We start from the raw sequence: 20620 nt of genomic DNA on the forward strand, positions 1-20620 counted from the left end.
GCAGACCATGTGCAGTTAGTGTCCTTGTACACAAAGCCATATACACCCTCTGATGACAAGATTTATGCGATTAGACTCAGGAAAAGATTGTGGTTTGGGTTAAAACTGGTACATCTCTAAGGCTAGAGGACTTTCATCATCATAGTTACAATAACAAACACGACTTTTATATTGTAGAATGGTCATGGATAAAAGAAACAGTGTCACACAGGGAATAAACATGGTCTCCAGTGTGAAGGTCCTACGTTTGGCAACCTATCCATCCACCCCAATGTCATACTAATGTAGATTGTTTCGCACTATATACAGTGTCACTTAACTTCTTTCTTTGCTCCTGTTATAAATACAGCGGCAGCTAGAGGTCACCTATCAATAAAACGTAACTAAGAGTCATACAAGTTGCTTGCACAGTTGACCAATAGGGTTGTTCAGTATCACTGTAGGCTATTGTCATAGAGAATTTCATCCATATCACCTACCTTTATTTGAAGGCAAAATAAATACACTTCATATTAAACCACCAGAGGCATTCACAAAAATGGATGATCTTCAGATTAGTACTTGAAGTTTTATCTTGACCCTTAGTATGGCACAGGACATTGATAGGGTAAAAAAAATATTACACTATACAGATCCTGTTTAATATTTAATGGGCAAAAACACCCATCAGCTTTGTGAACACTTGATATTTCAAAGTCACATTTTAGTCGCATTTGATAAACTCATTAAACTGTACTTTGGTAGACAATGTCAGAGCTTAGGGAGATAAGTGAGCTTTTACGGTTCAGGCTCTCAAAGTAATTTTTACCTTAAATGTCAAGGAAAAGTAAGCAAGTTAAAGATGTCCTCTCTCTCTCTCTCTCTCTCGCTCTCTCTCTCTCTCTCTCTCTCTCTCTCTCTCTCTCTCTCTCTCTCTCTCTCTCAGCGACTCTCGTGCGCTCAGAAGAAAAGGAGGAAGCGGAGTGAGAGCAGCGCAGCGGCAGCCGGTCTACTCAGCGGCAGGACAAGATCAACCCTAACAAACTACCAAAAACTTAACCATCAGCTGATCGCAACGCAACAAGTTTTCACAGCTCTACTTGGAACAACAACACGACAAACAGCTGCTGTCACCTCTTGAGCACCAACACCTGCCGTTGGTTAGTTAAAGTAAAGACAGCTGCACAGATAGTCGGAGAATGGCAGACTCGGCGGCGGCCAACAGCGACGGGGAGGACGGACCCCGTCAGCCCATGCGCGGCTTCGCGCGCCAGGGAGCCCTCCGCCAGAAGAACGTGCACGAGGTGAAGGACCACAAATTCATCGCACGCTTCTTCAAGCAGCCCACCTTCTGCAGCCACTGCACCGACTTCATCTGGTGAGGAGCGGGCACAGGGGTGGATGGAGGGCTTCACAGGGGGGCAGGTTGTTTTAAAACATGCATTTATTTCAGTTTGTGTGTTTTTATCAATGCTATTTTAGAACAAGACAAATAAATGAGAGTATATGGTATATACTGTTATAATATAAAAAAAAAATTAAAAGCCTCTCTAGACACAAGTGGGAGGGCAAAGAGATGAAGTATTAAAGGAAGAAGAAAAGGGCAGGACAAGTTTCCCTCCAGTAGTTTGGTTCATAATCTAATGAACCGCATGAATGACAAATGCAAAGTGAGAGAGAGAGAGAGAGAGAGAGATGAAAAAGACAAAATGGCTGTAGACTCCAGTGTTTAATAGTATTACATCATTATGTTAAAGCAGAAACAAAAAAAAAGTGGGAGGGCTGCACTGGTTGCACAGTTTTCTCAAAAATAAACATTGATTTCAGCCTTATTCTTGTACTTGTTGATACTATATGTGTAAGGTAGGGCAGAAGGGAAGACAAAGATATGTGGGCAGCACCGGTAGAAAAAAAAAAAAGGAATTGCCGCAGATCATTGTTTGATGGTATTAAGTAGGCAGAGGAACTGAGAAAAGCTGAAGAAAAATAATAATGTTCTCCAAAAACAATGCCATGAATTGCAGCCAGAAGGAATGACCTGAGTGGGAACAAAAAACTTTTCACCTGGGTCAAAGACCGATACAGCTGCTGACACAACTTCAGCAGTCCTCCTCCTGCTCCTTCTCCTCCTCCCTTTCTCCACCGTTTTCTCCTCTCAATCACCTGTGCTGACATGTCATCATGCAGCCCACCGGGGCTTACTAGACAGTGATACAACCCTGCATTCGGGTTATTAAATGAGTTTCCGTCTCTAGGTTGGCCTAATTTGTCCCGTTTATTATTATCTGTACTTCGCACTATTCCCAATACAACCATTCTAAGTCCTGTGATGGGCTTTTTAATTTGTGAATGGCTAAATTATTTGACCTAGAAGAGTGTGTGTGTGTGTGTGTGTGTGTGTGTGTGTGTGTGTGTGTGTGTGTGTGTGTGTGTGTGTGTGTGTTCATGGTAATCTAATGGGATGACCTATCTGTCTGTCTGTCTGTCTATCTATCAATCTATCTGTCTAGCTATCTATCTATCTATCTATCTATCTATCTATCTGGGTCAATAAGCATAACGAAAAAGAACAATGAGAGCACTAAGTGATTTCACAGCCCGAGAGATAATCTATTTGTAGCCACAATATGAAAATGAGCAGGGCTGAGTGTGTGTGTGTGCGTGCGTGCGTGCGTGTGCATGTGTGCGTGTGTGCGCGCACATCTGTAGGCATTCCAGCACTCTCCATACCTTTCACTAGGTGTGGCTGACCTTCTTGCCCTGGGGCAACTACAGCTCTGTGAGTATGAGTGTGTGAGTTTGTGGACCTAAGTTGACCTCAGTACATGCAGTGTACTGTTCATGCAAAAATCGAATGTCCTCGCTGCTTGCATACCTCAGTGGGTGTGTGTGTGTGCGCTTAATTTGTACTCTTTAGATGGAAAGTGCTAAACAAAAATGGCAGAGTATTTGACTTTAGCCTCCATTTGCATGGAGGTAAAAGTCTTGAGGCAAGGAGAGGCGGTTTCAGAATTCTCTTTTCCAATTTTTCCTCTGTATGTGTCTGTGTGTACACACATCTGTGCCTGTACAATGTTTAACCTGTTTTCTGTGTATGTTCTTTCCACAGGGGTTTTGGGAAGCAGGGATTCCAGTGTCAGGGTAGGTGGATTAAATACACACACGCACACAGGCACACACTATTTGGTGGTGCTCCATTGCCCAATGATTGGACGTTAACTTTGTTGCCCCCACTTTCTTTCATTGTTTTCTGTTTCTTTTCCACTCTATTTATTTTTCTCATTTCAGTGTTCTCATTTCCCACTTTCCATTTCTCTGATTTTGAGGTTCAGATGGCAAGATCAGTGTTATACTTCATCTCCCTAATTCAGTCTTTTTTCTCTTCTCCTCACCTTTGTCATTCACTTCCACTACCTCCTTTTCTTTCTTTATTTCTAACCCCTTTTATCTTTCTTCCTTTCATCTTCTCTACTTTTCTTCAGAGTGCTCAAGTGAATGCTGAGCCTCTGAACTGTTGCTCCTGAGTTTTTAAAAAATAAGGACACGTTATTGTTTATTCAGTGTTATCCAACTGTGCAATTCACTCAAAGCATAGCAGTTTAAAATAGTTCTCTCTACATGTTGAAGTTGTTGGGTTAAAAAAAAAAACAGCTGTGGATTTTGTGTTTCTTATAAATAGAATAACCCAGTGCAATTGTTTCAGCTTTCTTTAAGGATGAGTGGGAAACATTGTAGTGCAAGACAGGCAAGTCTAGAAGTGGAGGCAGGACTTTGGTGCTTGATTCATAAAGTGAAGTACACTGTAGGTGTAGGTTTACTTATGGGTAGTAGGAAGGTGACCAAGGCTCAGGAAGTAAATAAATATCCTATTTGTTATATCTGCACATTGTCTGTGCATTGTCTGAGCATGAAACACTCCCAGCTGTATCATAAAAAATGTAAAAAATGTATTTTTTCTAAAAATAAATCAAACAGCTAGTAAGACAGGTCTTTTCTAGACATTTTTAATTGTCATAGTAGGAAAAACACAGGTGTTACTGAAAACATAAACAATGTCTCTGTCCTGTTTAAGTGTCCCAAAAAGTCATGCAAATGTGTGATAGTAAACCAGGACTCAAACACTGAAGCAGCTAAGTGGAATTCAGCCATGATTAATGTATCACAGTATGTGATTTTCGTACTGTGACATGTTTTAGTGTCTGCTGTGAATAAGGCCTGATTTATACATAACAAGTAAGAGAAAAGTGAGCAAGAATTACTCTGTCACAAACTCAAAATTCAACTGCCTGGACACCAAAGTTAGGGGTTAAAGCTTGTCTACTTTCAATCTGTTCATCAACAACGATATTTTGTTCATTTCCTGTAACAATGAAGTGCAGTAAGACATCTGATTTTGTGGTTCTCGCTGGTGTTATCACAGAAAAACTGATGAAACTCATCAGGAGTGTAGTTTTAGAGACACCATACTTACTGAGAAAAACTTGTTCTCCCAGAAACTATGTAAAACTGTCTAAACCAAAGGCCATAACATAACCCCACAGCATTATGTGATTTTCAAAAGACTTTCTTTCAGTGTTTCTGTGTTGTATAACCTTGAGATGGCCATTTTAAATAAATTCAGAGTTAGGCTGGGAAAAGATTCAGACCCAGTTTGCTACTTTGCTTTTTTCTCTCTTCTCCCTCCATCCCTTTCTCCCTCCCCGTGCTGTATTTCGTCTGTCATCTCCATACAGTAGAGACAGATTCAGCATCTGCTTTGCAAGGGGAAGTGGCAGAAACTATCTGGGGTCTGAACATATCTAGCTGACAAAAATGGGGGGGCTTTGAGACTTTGTGCTTTACTTTTCAATTTGCTTGAAGTCTATGTTTTTTTTTCACTTGTATTAACAGCCAACTAGATGTGTCCAAGGATTTTCACGTCTCCTAGCAACAGTGAAACATTCAGATGCAACTGTCTATATGCTGAAGGATGGAAGAAAAGCTGTTCAATACAGCAGCGGGTTAGCTGGTAATTAGCCTATGTGGATATGTAATGGATCAATAGTGTCCTTTAGGGGATGCATCTGCTGCACCATAGGGACCCTGATGCCTCTGGAGAGGCAGGGGTGTGTTGCAGGTGAAGGGGGCACCTATATACTCTGATGCTGGGGCTGGAAGAGGCCACTGGGGGGAGTACAAAAAGAGAGTGTTTTTCATCTAAAATCTCAGATCTAATGCCAGCTGGTTCCCAAAATAACTTGATATGAGCCTTTTGGGCTTGTATGTCTGTGAACGAGTAACTTAGGACTTACCTTCATCCGTCAGGTGCGTGTGTGTGTGTGTGTGTGTTGATGTGCTTGTCCTGAGATGCTCTTCAACCCATTTGTCCGTCTGGAGCAGGGTATCACTTCCCTAGAGCTCAGGGAGAAAGGGAATTCCCAAACAAGGTCACACACACACACACACACACACACACACACACACACACACACACACACACACACACACACACACACACACACACACACACACACACACACACACACATACTCCTGGAGTGCAGCGAGAGATCAGTGTTTGAGTGTGCTTTGCTTCTTGGCTTTGCAAGGTTGTGTTTGTTTGACAGGATAGTTCTCACAGAACTAAATGGAGGGTGTTTGTGTGTATGCAGCAGGATTTACTCTGCTGTATGATGATTCATGGGTTTATGACAATGCAGTTTTTCTGAGTAAAGAGAGTTTAAATAATAAAAATGGGCTTTTTATTTTGCACTCTGCTGTATGAATCATCCATACACAATGTGAGAGAAATGGTGTTTCTGGTCAGCATGTTTGCATTCCATCAGTGAAAGGTCAAACCATCAGTATGACCTGGCAGGCTGTGTATCCTACACCTCTTCTGTCTTTGGTGAGTTTATCAGCATATCTGAGTGGACAAATCAGTGCCATAACTGCCATACACAGTCTCTATGGATTGACTGTACCCTCATTACTTGATGCAATGTTGCCCCCCCCCCCCTGTCATGTTCACTGGCCACACTGTTGTGATTTGATTTTTTTTTTTTTTTTTTTTTTTTACTTTCACTTCTCCTTACCTGATGCTTCTAGTATCATAGATCTATAGCTCTGACCTTTGACCTCTAAATTTTGATTGCTTAAACTGTTGATGGTCCAGAAGAGGACAATTATTTTAGCATTCTGTCACACTTCAGCTCACTAGTTATGCAAACTAAATGCCTACACTGTAAATGTATTGTACTTGAGCTATTCTGACACAAATGTTGGTGCAAGTTCCCACAAGTTGGTTGACATTGTAATGATGTCGATTTCATGACTATAGTTCCTTAAAATAATTGCTTGTTTATAGCTGCTTTTGGCCTGAACGGTTGTGTATAGGTTCAACAAAACCAAGCTTCACTTGCAGCTTTTCAGATTGTGACATTTTTCTGCTTTGTTTGCGTTCTGCCTTGTCATGAGTGAAAAAAGGAAGTTAGATGTAGCTCTGGCAATCAAATTAGATTAGCTTTTTGGAAACAAAGTGCAGAGAAATAAAAAACAAATTGAAACTTAATGTTGGTGTTGCTTTGTTTTAAACCTCAAAAACTAACATTACATTTCAGACTATATAGTTCACTTAGAGACGTTTTTCTAGATACAGCAGGTAGCAAGACGACGCTTGGAGCTGGTTTGAGAACTCAGCACCCCCGAACATCTGCCTGTAACAGGTTTCAGAGAGCAGCACAGGCAACAAGAAGGATGTGGTGTAGACAGTGTTGTCAGTGTTTCAAACATGATCAGATGTTTTTTTTTTAGTGATAGTCAGCAGATGTGATCACACCTACCATACCTTCAATGTTTTCTCACTGATGGGAAAAAGGAAGATATACTTTACATGATGAATGCAAAAGGAAGAGAAAACCATCCATTTGAATGTAGAGTCTGTTACTTCAAATGCAAACCTTGAGGCTGGCTGGGTTTTGCATATTGTGTAACTGTGTACAGTATTGCTAGTTGGACCTGCTCATTGCCTAAGTGTTGTTGCTGTAAACAATAAACTGTAATGCCTCAGTGGCATTCTGCTGTCTAGTTTTCCATACACTAGAAACAGTGTAGGGCTCTAAGGGCGGTAGCAGCTTGTATTATGTAATGTTGTGTTTCTAAGAAGTGTGTGTGTATGTGTGAGTTTTGAACATATTTCATGCATCTTTATGTGTGCACGCACGCACGCACGCACGTGATCCATGCTCCATTTAATGACCTGATGAGTGCTTATTTCCTTAATGGCTGCTTGTGCAGAACTGTGTGTGCTCTACTGCTTCCATGTGATTGGTTTTGTGTGTGTGTTTATGCACGTGTTCCTAAATGAGTGTGTTAATAATGAGTTGGGTTTCAGCGTGTAACAGGCTGTTGAGTGTCCTCCACTGTCTCCTCACAGACTTAATGGACAAATTATCCCTTTAGAGAGCTTGAAAGGGATGGAGGGCACACTGAGTGGCAGGAAGCGTAAGAAACGTCGCAAATGGAGGAATAAGGAGGGCAAGTGGGAGAATCTGTTTGGAGAAAAGATGGAAAAGAAGGATGGTGAGATGAGAGATGAGGAGGCAGAGGAAGACAGAAAAGTGGGGGTGGAATTCATTGAGGAAAGACAAAAGGGGGAGAAAGTGAGTGGGAAGGACGTAGGAAGGAGAGGAGGATTACGTGCGATTTCCTTAAAAGTTCCAATGAAAGTGGCTCATGGCAAGTACAGAGAAAAACAGAAGGATGAAAGACATGTTACATGTCTTTGGGAGCAACAACAAAAAAGTGCTGTTTACTCTGCAGTCTTGTAATGTAATATGAAACATATAGAGAACATACTGTACAGTGAGAGAGAAGAGGGAGGAGGCTCGGCTTCAAAAAGAAGAACGGGTGTGGACTGCAGAAGGGTACATTAGGGCAGAAATAGAGGAGATGCATGTTACTAGAAGTTCTCCATAATGTATTCAGCCCATCATTCTGTTCAGCATCCTAAATCTAATCCTTTTATAGTGTATATGAGCCATTGTGCTCACTGTAACATGCTGCGCTGTTGCCGATGATCCCAACAAGACAAATCAGGGTGCTTTTTTTTTTTTTTTTTTATGCGCTCTGTATGATTTAAAAGAATTTGATCATGTTGTGGATCAAGAGGATTGCACAAAAATCGAGTGGTCTGTTCAGTTACATTCTGTATATTCTGAAAACTAGAATAAATTAAACAAGGCAGATGGTTGAAAATGAGTGAGCAAGGTATGCAGGAATGACACTCCAGCAGAGAGGTGGTGGGTGAGATTTTTCTACCAGGCAGAGGAGATAATGGACAGGGAAGAAGAGGTAGAAAAGAGGCGAGAGATAGAGGGAGAGATAAAATGGTGTAGGCACGGAGTGTTGATTCCATCTAAAACAAGCCATAAAGGTGTTGTTTGCTGCAGCTATTAGCACTGTTCCAAAGGAAAAATATGTGTATTTATAAAAAGCACTATTCAATCTTCCCTTTGACTGATGGCGTCTTTTGTGTTCAGGTTTAATCGGTCTCGGTCCGTCTCTCACTTTCACCTGCAAGCATCAAGTTGCAGTTGGGCACGGTGCCCACAGTTCCTCTGGATTCATATAATACGTTTTCTGCCTTTTCATGAGAGTATTCAGGTTCAAATGAGTTAGTGAACATTTGCAAACACTGGTGTCTGTTGGCGGTGCCGAACGCAGCTCAGGTGCTTCTGCAACCCCAACCTGCGTGGGTGGGAGGTCTCCGGATCCAAAACCTGCCTCCTACACGCACAAACACACACATGCACGCATGTATGCACGCGCGCACACACACACAGATCACTCAAATGAATGCACACACAGAGTTGATGTTGAGGTGTATCATTGAGATCCTGAAGCAAAGAAAAATGGTAAAAACATTTCTGACTGTCATCCAGTCTTTTGTTTTTCCACCTCCTCTGTTCTTTGTTTCCCCGATTTCTTTTGACCTACCACTCTCTCCTTTCTATCCTACGCTCTCTTCCTTTTCTGATCTTCTCTCTCTTCCCTTGTTGTCCATCTTCCCATTCTGTCTCCTTCTCCTTACCCTTCTTCCTTCACTGTCTCCCCATATTTTGTTCAACTTTTTCTCTCCCTCCTTGTGCCTCTTGGTTCCCCCTTTCTCCTCCTTCAACCATCCTTCCAGATTCCCTCTTCTCCCACCATCTCTCTCTCTGTCTCCCCCTCTTTCTCTCTAGTGGCTGTGTGTTGGAAACTGTGGGCTTTGATGCTTTTATAAATAGCCTAAGTGTTCCACAGAGAGTACCACCAAATGGGATGGATGGATGGATAGATGGACGGGGGGGGGGGGGGGGGGGTGGAGTGGGGGATGTAAGACGAGGGAGGGCTGAGTGTGTAGGTGTGAAGGGAGAACATTGGAAAGCACCAGAAAAAAAGCAAGGATTAAAAAGTGACAGAGGTGTTTATTGAGATAACAGACAGCATTGATCGGAGAACAAAGACATGAAACTGTGGGGCTCTGTGGTCCTGTAGCTAGTATGAAATAAATGCATACTACTGCATCAGAGGTCTACCATTTGTTGTTTGATTACAGTTTGATTTCCTTCTTTTCTTTCTTTCTTTCTTTAGTCACCTTGGTCAGAAAATATATTGTTGAGAATTTTAAGGAGATTTCAATTCAGTTTCAATTCAGAAACAGTTTACTCAAGTTCATGATTTGGCATAATAGCCATCGTAAGTTGGCTAATACTCTCACATATCTCAGGTTTTCATGAGGATTTTATAGTGTGAGTTTGGGTGGCGCCCGTGTGTTATCTTATGTAATGGACCACAGTTATGTCGTCTTGTGCTAAACATTTTCATAGTGTCGTTTTCTTGTTAAATCATCAGAGATCTTTTGTCTATATCAGAGATATGGCTGGTCAGTGTAATTTACTCTGTCATAATGAAGGTTGATAAATTATGTAAAGTCATTCTATACATCCTGCAGTGAAAACCTGTCCTTAGATTGTCTGTTTCTATGTTGACCAGTGTTTGAGAAGAGTAATATATTTTTTTTCTTCTGAACAAAGGGAGGGCCTTGCTTCACACCACAAAAGATGAAAATGAATAGATATATTTTTGGATGTACTTTTCTGCATGCGAAAGAGGGAGCAGTTTGTTTCACGTCTACATCGGTTGTTGATTAAAAGAACACACCATAGGTGTGCTATGGTGGATTTAATTTTTGTCATAGTAATTTTTGCATTATTGTATTGTGCAATGTGAGACCCTGAGCTGTGTTTTAATTGTCATGCTGTTTTTGAGGCCTCTCCACAAAAAAACAAAACTGTAAATGCTAAATCTTTTCACTGTAACTTTAAACTAAATGAGTCTACAGTCATGCTAGCGGTTCCGTGAGGCTGTACTGAGGCACAGCAGCTCTTCACACTAATGTGGTCATAGCAACATGCTAATATACTGCTGCTGTGTTTTTCACCATTTTACTTTTGTATATTAGCCCCCTAATTAGCACCAATTACTAAGGCTGATTGCAATGTCATTATTTTTTTTTTCTTTTTTAGGTATTTGCTTATGAAACATACAGATACTTGACAAATTAAACTGATGGTTGAAGGGGAAAGGTCAGAGGATGAACGTTAATTTAGCAGCAAAGCCTTTGATGCTTTAAGTCAGTCTCCTGATGACTGTCAGTAAACCAAGTGGCCATGACCAAACAGCTTGTCAAAGACTTTCTTTTCAGAATTTTCATGAATTCCTCGTTATATAACACCACTGTGTAGTCTTTCATGCCAGCTACTGTGGTGCATATAACAACACTGATAGTGAGCCTCAGTCAGCTTATTGATAGATCCAAAAATATTGCAGCATTATAGTGTATTGATTTTTCCCTCAGTCCCCTGGTGCTTTTCAGACACAACAAACTTGCTTCCTAAACACCCTGTGCTCATGGCACACAACGGCATAGAATGAATCACATGTTTAAGGTGAGAAGGCTCACTGTGATTACTACTAGTGGAGAAAATGCTGCTGTGTAAGTTTTATTAAAATGAGTTTTGAATTTTGTTTTACTGCTGTACCCATGTGAAGCTCCAGATTAGAGCATTAGCTGATTTTGTACAGCATTCATGTAAATGCGATGCAAGTGCAGCAGCCCACATTTAATTCATTAGTACATTATGACGTTAAACAGTTAAAATAATCAGATAAACAAAAGAATCTAATTCATGCATTAATACAGCCATCAGGGAGGTAATGCTCAAATACAAAGGAATATGAATGCAAGATTAAACAGGTTGCTCTTTAGTTTTTATCTGATTTTCAGTTTTCGGTAAACATGCATGTAAACTGAGGCTCTCTTTTGGCTTTGTTTATAGTAATAGTTTTTTTTCTGACAGTCATTCTACAGTAACACCCAGTGTGTTTCCTCCCCCAACTGCTTCCTCTTCTCAGTTTAATGTGGAGGGTGTTAAAGAGCTGGTGTGTGTGTGTGTGTGTACATCTGTCAGTGTGTGAACATATTTGAGTGTGTCTAATATGCTCTTCTTTCTTGCATATGTGTCTATGCATTGTTTAGTGTGCTTAAACAGACAGAAAAGCAGCTGACCTGAAAGCAGGAGTTCTCACAGTTTCTCTTTATCACTATCAGTGGTGGCTATCTGATGCATCTGTTTGTTGTTCCACAGGTGTGTATGTGTATGTGTGACAAAGTCTAATTTTACTTGTCACTGAGGGCCAGCTCCTTTTGCTCTGATCTACTTTCACACATCCGAAGACTCTTCACTGTCAGTGTGTTCGTTTGTGTGTGTGTGTGTGTGTGTGTGTGTGTGTGTGTGTGTGTGTGTGTGTATGTGCGCATTCTAGTACTCACTTTCAGTTACAGATTGACAGACAATCTCCTTCAGGGCTTGGTTGTCCTCGCTGCTGACATTTGCGGCAGTAGTACACCCGTTGCCACGGTGACACATTGGAGACATATTGGGACCGATCAGACAGCCAATGTGGGTCAAGCTTGTTTGACATCACAGCCTGCACACACACACACACACCCACACACAAACAGAAGAAGATTGGACACCAGCTCCCACTAACTAAATTTAGGTTCTTCCTCCTCAGATTAACACAATAAAATTGTTTTGTTTGAAGCATAGACTATGTTACATGTCCTGTGGAAATTTGAGAACAAGACTAAGAGTCCACATTTTAGCTCAGCATGTTAGCATGCAAACATTAGCATATAGAACAAAGTACAGTTGAGGCTGGTATTAATGTCATTAGTTTTGCAGGTATTTGGTAATAAACCAAATTGTTGACTCAAGTTGAAATACTGACCTGATGATGGTGCTAGAAAAGAAAAGTCAAAGAATCACTAAAATTATTTCATTTCATCCCCATGAATGTGTGATTTAAGTTCACTCAAAACCACATATGTTGACCTCATGGTGGTGCAAGAGGAAAAGTCAGGGAATCATCGTCTGGTGGCAACAACTACCTCTCTAAAACTTTGTGTCGATCGATCTGGAAGATGTTCTTCTTCTTATTATAAGTCTTGTTAGTAGTATTACAATGTGGAATCTACACTGTACTATGTTCTCTGTCCTCTCTCACCAGTGTTGATGTGTCATATACATCAGTCTTTATTGGTTTCTCTTATTGTTTTTCGGTAAACCCCCTGACTGTAACAAGGTAGTTTTAGTTGCCTAAATTTACTGTAACTAGACCCCAATCAGAGGCAAGGCAGATTAGAAAACAGTCATCTGAGTTGTTTTTGGAACAGTCATATATAGCTCAGTTTGAAAAGCACTTGTAAAAGACCTATTTAGTCGTTTAGGTAACCAGGCTGTAACTGACTAATGACTGGAAGCGGTACTCTCCTGCTCTATAGTGCACCGCTGTTTGACAGATAAAGGTAACTCCTCTGTAGCAATGTTAAGATTATGATATTACACAATGTCAGCTCATTAAACCATAATCTTATTGGCTGTTGACATTTTTGCATCGTTGTAACACATTAATAGGTGCTAACTCATTCTGAATCTGTGCCAGTCCCAGAGAGAGCCATCGGCTTCACTTAACACTGTCAATAGCTGCTTCCCTACAGCACGGAAGGGACATGGTTCATTGCGCCTGTGGCTGGTAGATTGGTGGCCTCTACCAGCTACTCTGGCAGGTTATGAAAGTAGGCAGGTATGAAAGTTTGTGACACAGCACTGAAGCTACTATTCCATTTCTTTCTTTTGACATAAAGTATATTACCAATGTCACTGAGAGTTGTATCAGTACTCCTTTGCCACCAAGACACGTTCCTGGCTTTTATATTCCACTGGTCAAATAAAGTCATTCTTATTATAATTCATCGTCTGATCAAATCGCCTGGGCTGGCCTCAGTGTTTGACCCTGTCATGTAGCTAATGCGAAGCAAGGAGCAAAATCAGTGTTAATGATATTCAGCACTTACTATAAATTGCTTTGACCTTTTGCAGTTTTTGTGCTCAACAGACGAGTTTTAATCGAAGCTGGGTGGAAACTGGGCATCCATTTACCAAGGGTCTTTACCTAGTAAATGGATGCATATGACTGTCAAAACCAAACTATATGTACAGTGCTTTAAATTTGTTGTGAGTGCAGTGTGCATTATGTGTGTCTGCATGTGTAGATAATATACGGAACTACGGGGCAACCAGGTGTTGTAGTTTCAGTTTCTTTTTTGTGTGCCATTACCTAAGAGAAAAAGTGCTGAAGTAAAGGAACCAGATTTGTGTAAATCTAGTCTCAGTAAAGCCAAAGGTGTGTTTCTAACTTTGTTCCACCCACATTACTCTCACCGCAATAACATTATGTGCCCCCTCTACTCGTTCTTTCTTTAATTATTCACTTTCACAGCAATCGTCTCCTACATGATCACTGTCACAAGACCTTTGCACCGCTCTGTATTTGTTGTTTGTAATGAAGGGGATCTACGAATTGAACCTTATCCGTTGCACTCAGGGCAAATTGGTGTTGATGATGAGATGAGCTAAATGTCTAAAATGTGAATCATGGTGTGTAGGTGGGATGGCCCACCTGGATTACTAACTGCTGGGGCAGCGATGCTGCTGTGGGTTTGAAAGTGTTCTTTGAAAAAGGCTGCTATCGTATGATGAGTTTCGTTCCAAACCGAGTACAAAACTATGATATAATTTCTAGGGCAGGAGGTCAGTTTGTGCATGGGCAAAATTTCAGAGACTAAATATTGTGTAACAGTGGTGTTGGATCCGAAATCATTATTCCTCAAAATGGATATCTAGTCACAGTGTGGAGTTTCACACATGGTTGTTAAGGTGCTGTGCTCCCTCTTTACATGGGCATCTAGTGGATCTGCTTTTTATGAAAAAAAAACAACAAAAAAAACAAATAAAAAAAACAATGAAAAGAAACAGTCGTCGTCGTCCAGGTTTTGATAACATTCTAGAAACGTGTATGGTTGTTTATAATGTTTTTCAATCAACGACACACCTAGAAGTGAACACCATTTATTTTTGCACACTTCTACACTTAACACTTAAGAGATTAAGTTTATGGCAATAATAACTCAATCCAAATTTGGACTTTCTGTCTGTGGTGCGTTCATCTGTGTAGTGTGTGTCTGTCGCACATCTTCTTATCCCAGTGGCTAAATCTAAATCTGACTAATCATGGTTTTCAAAGTTGCTCCATTTCTGTGTATTTGTCTATAGTGTGTTTGTGTGTGTGTGTGTGTGTGTGTGTGTGTGTGTGTGTGTGTGTGTGTGTGTGTGTGTGTGTGTGTGTGTGTTGTCTGATGTAGACAAGCTAACTATGTCACTGTTGCTCCTGAGATCCTTTAACCCATTCGTCTAAAGATGGTAACCTAGCAACAGGGACACGAGCTTACAGGAGTGCAGTGATCCCAGACCTCTTTTTCTGTCTCTTCTTCCATCTTTTTGACTCTCTCTTTATTTGACTTTTCCCTTTTGTCTTGTTTCCCCTGAACATCTTTTGCTTTTTCTCATCTGTTTTTCCATCTGTCCCTTCCTTCCCTCTTTCTCTCTCTCTACCACTTTGACTCCTGCAGTCTGAGTTTCTACACAATCACTCCCCATTAGTTTCCTCTTATTTTTTCCTGTCCATCTCTTTGTCAGTTTAGAAAAAGAATATTGATATATCTGCTGTTTCACTAAAGTGCAAGAGTGTGTGGCATCAACCTATGGTATGGTTTTTACATCATTTTCTTTCATAATTTGTTCTTACTAGTTGAACATATACACTCCACATATAAAGAGGATAACAGCAGCAAGGCAACACTGGTCTGTTGCCAAGCATTGAGTGAGTTGTGGTAGACTATGTCCTGCCTCACCCTCAAGCAATCACACACATAAACATAAGCTCTTGCGGTCTTTTTGAATGTTTTTATTCCTCAAGCTGTGGCTGGAGGCATAATATTTTATGGTTCCTCATCTTTTTCTCCACACTGTCCAGTCCCAACCTGATCACCTAGTTGGCCTTCCTTAACAGCTTGTTGAGACTGCTATCCCCCAAGACTTGATGCCACCACCTTAGCACACTGCTGATGTTTTGCGCTGAAAATCAGGTTAATGATCACTGGAATCATAATTGCCAGTATAATTAGAACTTCAATTTCGCCAAAAATACACGCCTTTTGCATTTGCTGTTACCATGGCTACCATGAATTGAGACACAACACTTTGATATCACTGATGACATTGGCGTGATGGGTAATACATAGCAGCAGTAACCTGGGGGCGGGGCTTATGCAATTGATTCAGACCACTATCACGATAATTTAGACAAAATTATTTTGTTTGAAATGGCCCCACCAGAATACACTGTTTTGTCCAGGGCTGACTGGGAAAGGATCCAGTCTTTATCAAAACAGTCCGAGAACAAAATGTGCACCAGACAGGAAATGGTAGACAGAAATATTTGGCATCGGCTTTGAAAACCAAAGATCTTAACATGAAAAATCTGCTTGAAGAAAGAAAATGTCGTCTGAAGCAGAAAAAGGACATGAAAGAGGAATATCTGAATATGCTTGATGCAGAGGAGAAAGAACTGATGAAGCAGGAAAGTCAGCAAGTAGTTGACCAAACCAGCAGCAAGAGGTTTCTCCAGAATGGCTGCATCAGAAAATTCAACAGTGCAGAGAGAAGAAAGACAAACAGAGACATCAAGAGAAGGCAGAAAGAGACAGATTCAGGTACCTTGATGAACTTCACGCACAGGAGCTACAAAATCAGGCTCTCAAAGATGCTGAGTCGAAGAAAGGCTATCTGAAACGTCAACAGGAAGAAATCTTAAGTAAAAAGCTCCACAAAGAAATGGAGGCACAGAGCAAAGAGAAATTGACACCGAAAAGTTCAGAAAGTGCCACATGCACTGAATATAAGACAGTAGTTTTTAATCAAGCCCTTCAGTGTTTGGTTCAAGTCGCTCATGAAAAATAAGGTGTGTTAGAATTGGCGCCTACAATAGTCATTTTCAGCATGTCAGCATGTCATATCTATTTGATAGATATTTATTTTAATTAAATTATCAGATAGGACCCAGTAGGTTGTCTGTGCAAGCAGCTTTTTATGACCCATAGTTACAACCTCTAGTAGCCTTAGTAATTATGATTGAAGCAAAGGAAACAACACTGATTTTGCGTCCATTCTGAGCATCTTTCCAGGAGATAGAAGTCGCAGTATCAAATCAGACTTGTGGGATTGTTCCAATATTTTTCATAATGTAATGGATACTAGCATTTTTACAACTTGCATTTAGTTCATTATTTGGTATTCAAACCTGTTAGTCTCATCGGCTCTCTTGTTAATAGCTGCAGTTCTCCACTCTCACCCCTCTGTCCTCTCTCTCCCACTTTCTCTCCCTCGTCCTCTTCATACCACTTCTCTCTCTCCCTCTCTGAATTAATGAGTAAATTGGTAGATTAGATAAAACTGCATGTTGAGGATGATGACTGTACTCTTCAGCAAATTAGATACAGTGAACATTCACCTGCACATAATGTAGGCAATCAAACTTCATATTTCTTTAACGTATATATTTTTCCTACTCTCAGTTATTTTCTTGCTGTCTGGCCCAAAACAGCAGGTATTGTTTGCGGGGGAGTTAAGAGCGAGTTAGACAGAGAAAGTGGCTGTGAAGGGTGGAGGGCAGGAGAGAGGAGAAAAGCTGCTGTACAGTACAGGAGATTACAGGGTTATGTATGTGTCTGTGTGTTGGCCGGACATGTTCGACAGTTGCCTGTGCAGGTCATCTTGTGGAGGTAGATGTACTTCTACCATGAGAGGAAACTAAGAACCCTCCATACACTCTCTCTCTCTCTCTCTCTCTCTCTCTCTCTCTCTCTCTCTCTCTCTCTCTCACACAGACAGAAATATTAGAGAGGAGACAGCTGTTGTTGCTTCAAATATTCAATAAATCATTGTAAATTGAATACCTTTGTTTCTGTTATCTGTTGCTGGATGGACATCTCACCAACCCCTGGATGGTTTGCCGTGATGTGATATTTTGTACAGATATTCATGGTCCCTGGAGGATGAACCCTAATGGCTTTGGGGATTCCTTCACTTTTCTTGGCTGTGATGAGTTCAGGACAATGACCAAACAAAAGACATTCAGCCTCAGCCCTATTTTTGTGTTTTCTACTAATTATCAAACCTTTGCATGGTAACATGTTAAAAAAGTGAAAATAGTCCACATTATACCTGCTAAACATCAACATGTCAGCAATGTCACTGTGAGCAACTTAGCATCCTGATGACAGCATTTAGCTCACAACTGTGGCAAAGTGCAGCCTCACAGAGCTGCTAGCAGGGCTGTTATAGTTATATATAGTTGGTTTTTTATTAGTTTATTAGTTATCTTTACTATATCCTACTAAAGTTATCATTTGGGTATTGGCACTGTATTGATTAAATTAAATTAATCATGTTTATTTGAAGGTACCTAACCTGCACACTGCAATTGAGCAGCTCAACTGCAGATTGCATACACAGCTCCCAGGTCTGAAAGTTTTCTGCTGTATACAACAAAATTAAGCATGAGAGACAGAAAGAGACTACGATGGAGACAGAAAAGGATCTAGAGAAACAGGAAATGAAATTAAAAGTGACAGAGGAAAAAGACAGATGAATGAATCGGACAAAGAGTGGGATGGAAGGAAAAAGACAGAAAGAGAGACAGAAGGGACATGACAGACAGAAATCGAGAGAAGGAGACAGCGTGAATGAAAGACTGAGAAGGATACAGTGAATGAGAGAGGGAGATGGAGTGAATGAGAGAGAGGATAGGGATGGAGGTGTTAGCTGGACCACGTAAAATCATCTTGTGCCAGAATTTTTTCACGGTGCTGGCACAGAGCTGAAACTGAAATCAAACGAGTGTGAAGCCAGCCAGACTGTAGTGTCTCCTTAAAAGACTGAATTTTATTGTTTTTGTCACTCTGTTTTTTCTTTCTAATTGAATTTAAGATAGTACACCACTGAAAGAGATAACATACTGTGTCAGCTGTTATTCAGTAGGGATGAACACGTCTAACACTGTTAGAAAGTATCTTCTTATCACAAGTCTGCTGATATTTTAACTGTGATCAGCTGTCACCAGTCTCAGTCTCTTTAAGAGATTGTTCCTGGCTTGATGATGTTGCTTCTGTTCATGTGTCAATAAATCCTACTTTAACCTAAACACTTCTGTCAAAAGCGCATTAGGATTTGTAGTAATTGCACTGAGATCACTGTGCACTACTTTGGCAGATCTTACATTCTTTTCTATTGACCCTGTTTATTTTCTGAAAAAGTAAATCAGTTGGGGGGAAAAAAAAAATCCACTACCAACCATGAAAGAACATATTTGCATGTCAGCAGTGTCAGCTAATAGTCGAGTGCAAAAAGTACTGATGCAGTGTTGTCCAGAGAAGAGTGAAATTAAATGACTGTCTCTCTGCACTGTGCTCTGGGTGATTCTGAAATTAAAAACACAGCAAGGCCACTTAAAGAACAGATGGACTTGTTCGCAGTCACACACACACACACACACACACACACACACACACACACACACACACACACACACACACACTAAACAAACCTATGAATAGAATGGAAAAATGAAAAGAATCGTTCTATAACCTCAGGCGCTTTTCATAATAGCATGACAGATCTTTTGGAAACCTTGGCATCAAAGAACTACAATTTAAAAGGGTGCTTTTGTGAAGGTGTAATTGATTGTTTTGTTTTGTTTACACTGTTTGTTACTTGTCTTACGATCATCACCAACTGGAGGTCACAGTTAGCCTGCCAAGCGAAGTCCTCAGTGTTTATCCCGTGATAAACACACTGTAACAACAGGAAAAATGATAGATCTAGAGATGGAGGAAGAGAATAGAGAGGAAGAAAGAAAGGATGGATTGATAGAAGGGAGGAAGAGAGAAAGAGGAGGAGTGATATGGGTGTGCTGACTCACTCTGACCCTTCTCCCTGCTTCACCAGTGGCATCATGGGTATTTATACATTAGCGTAGGCTGTTCAGCCCCCTTATATAAGCCCTTACACACACACATTTTCACACACGTTTGTGCAGCTATCCTTGCACGGACATTACATTGACTTCCATTGATTGTGGACAGCCCAGCGCTAACCTTAACCAGGACCTCCAAAATTACCTTTCACTTCACTAGGGCTGGGATTTGGTCCTCATGAGGACTACTGGTCCTGACGAGGTCAGCGTTTAAACCAATAGTGTAATAGGTCCCAAAGAGGTAACAAAATGAGTGCGCACACACACATGCACACCCACGCAGAAGGGGAGGTGCTCAAGGTGAATGGTGTGTTTTGCTGAGATTATTGACTTTCTTCTTGCTTTTCTTTGTCGTTTTGCTCTTTTTGCATTCCTCCTGTTGCATCGACGTCGTCTTTGAATCGTCCACTCTGCTCATTGGGATGTTTTCTCTTCGCTCAGACAGTAGGAAGAGCAAGAAACAGAAACAGCAGCAGTAGTCTGGCCTTCCCAGACCTCTCTCCATGCTGTTGAAACACTGTGCCAGGTATGCCAGGCCATTGAAAGGGGAGATATCAGGTGGAGAAGCTTTGTAGTTATGTCAGGTAACCAAGAGCCAGTTCAACAGTCGATGTGAAAATCAGATTGTCATCTATTGCCTCAGTTAGCACACAGACAACCTATCCTGAGTGCACCATCCTGATTTTTCAACACGTTTTGTGTCCAAAGCCCATCTCATAGTGTGTTATCATTGTGGAAAAATCTAATGAGAACATAAAGAAGCCTCCAACATCATTTAGGTCCCATATTTGGAAGCTCTATGGCTTCTCATTGTGTGGTGATATTGTTCAAACCAAGCCAGATAAAGATATGAAAATAGTTGCATCAAACGTGTACATTATGCTTAATGGTGAAACATTAAAGTGCAAGTCTTTCTTCCTTCAGTAATTGCATTTCCATCCTCCTGTTTTAATGCACATTTTCATTTTGCACATTAAAATAAATATAGCGCAGTGAGGAAACATCACTTGTACCTTTCCTCAGATTAATGCATGAAAGAAACATGAATGTCGTTTTCTCATGTTTCCAACGTTGTTTTCCACCGTTTGAGGTTTGACTGATGCTATTTTAATCACGTCATGTTT

The 20620-nt window shown here is 40.8% G+C and overlaps 1 protein-coding gene across 3 annotated transcripts in view; it reads left to right on the forward strand.

Annotated features, from left to right (window-relative positions):
- The first annotated feature begins 963 nt into the window (after window positions 1-963).
- prkcbb (protein kinase C, beta b) overlaps window positions 964-20620 on the forward strand; it is an 81339-nt gene continuing 61682 nt past the window's right edge. For all 3 annotated transcript variants that reach the window (XR_005896327.1, XM_041062105.1, XM_041062104.1), the window contains exons 1-2: window positions 964-1357; window positions 3089-3120. Coding sequence is in view for 2 of the 3 variants with exons in the window: in XM_041062105.1 (XP_040918039.1) it covers window positions 1179-1357; window positions 3089-3120 (211 nt within the window). In the remaining variant the exon portion in view is untranslated. The remainder of the gene's footprint in view (window positions 1358-3088; window positions 3121-20620) is intronic.

Source organism: Toxotes jaculatrix, chromosome 18 (assembly GCF_017976425.1).
Source record: "Toxotes jaculatrix isolate fToxJac2 chromosome 18, fToxJac2.pri, whole genome shotgun sequence".
Taxonomy (NCBI): Eukaryota; Metazoa; Chordata; class Actinopteri; family Toxotidae; genus Toxotes; species Toxotes jaculatrix.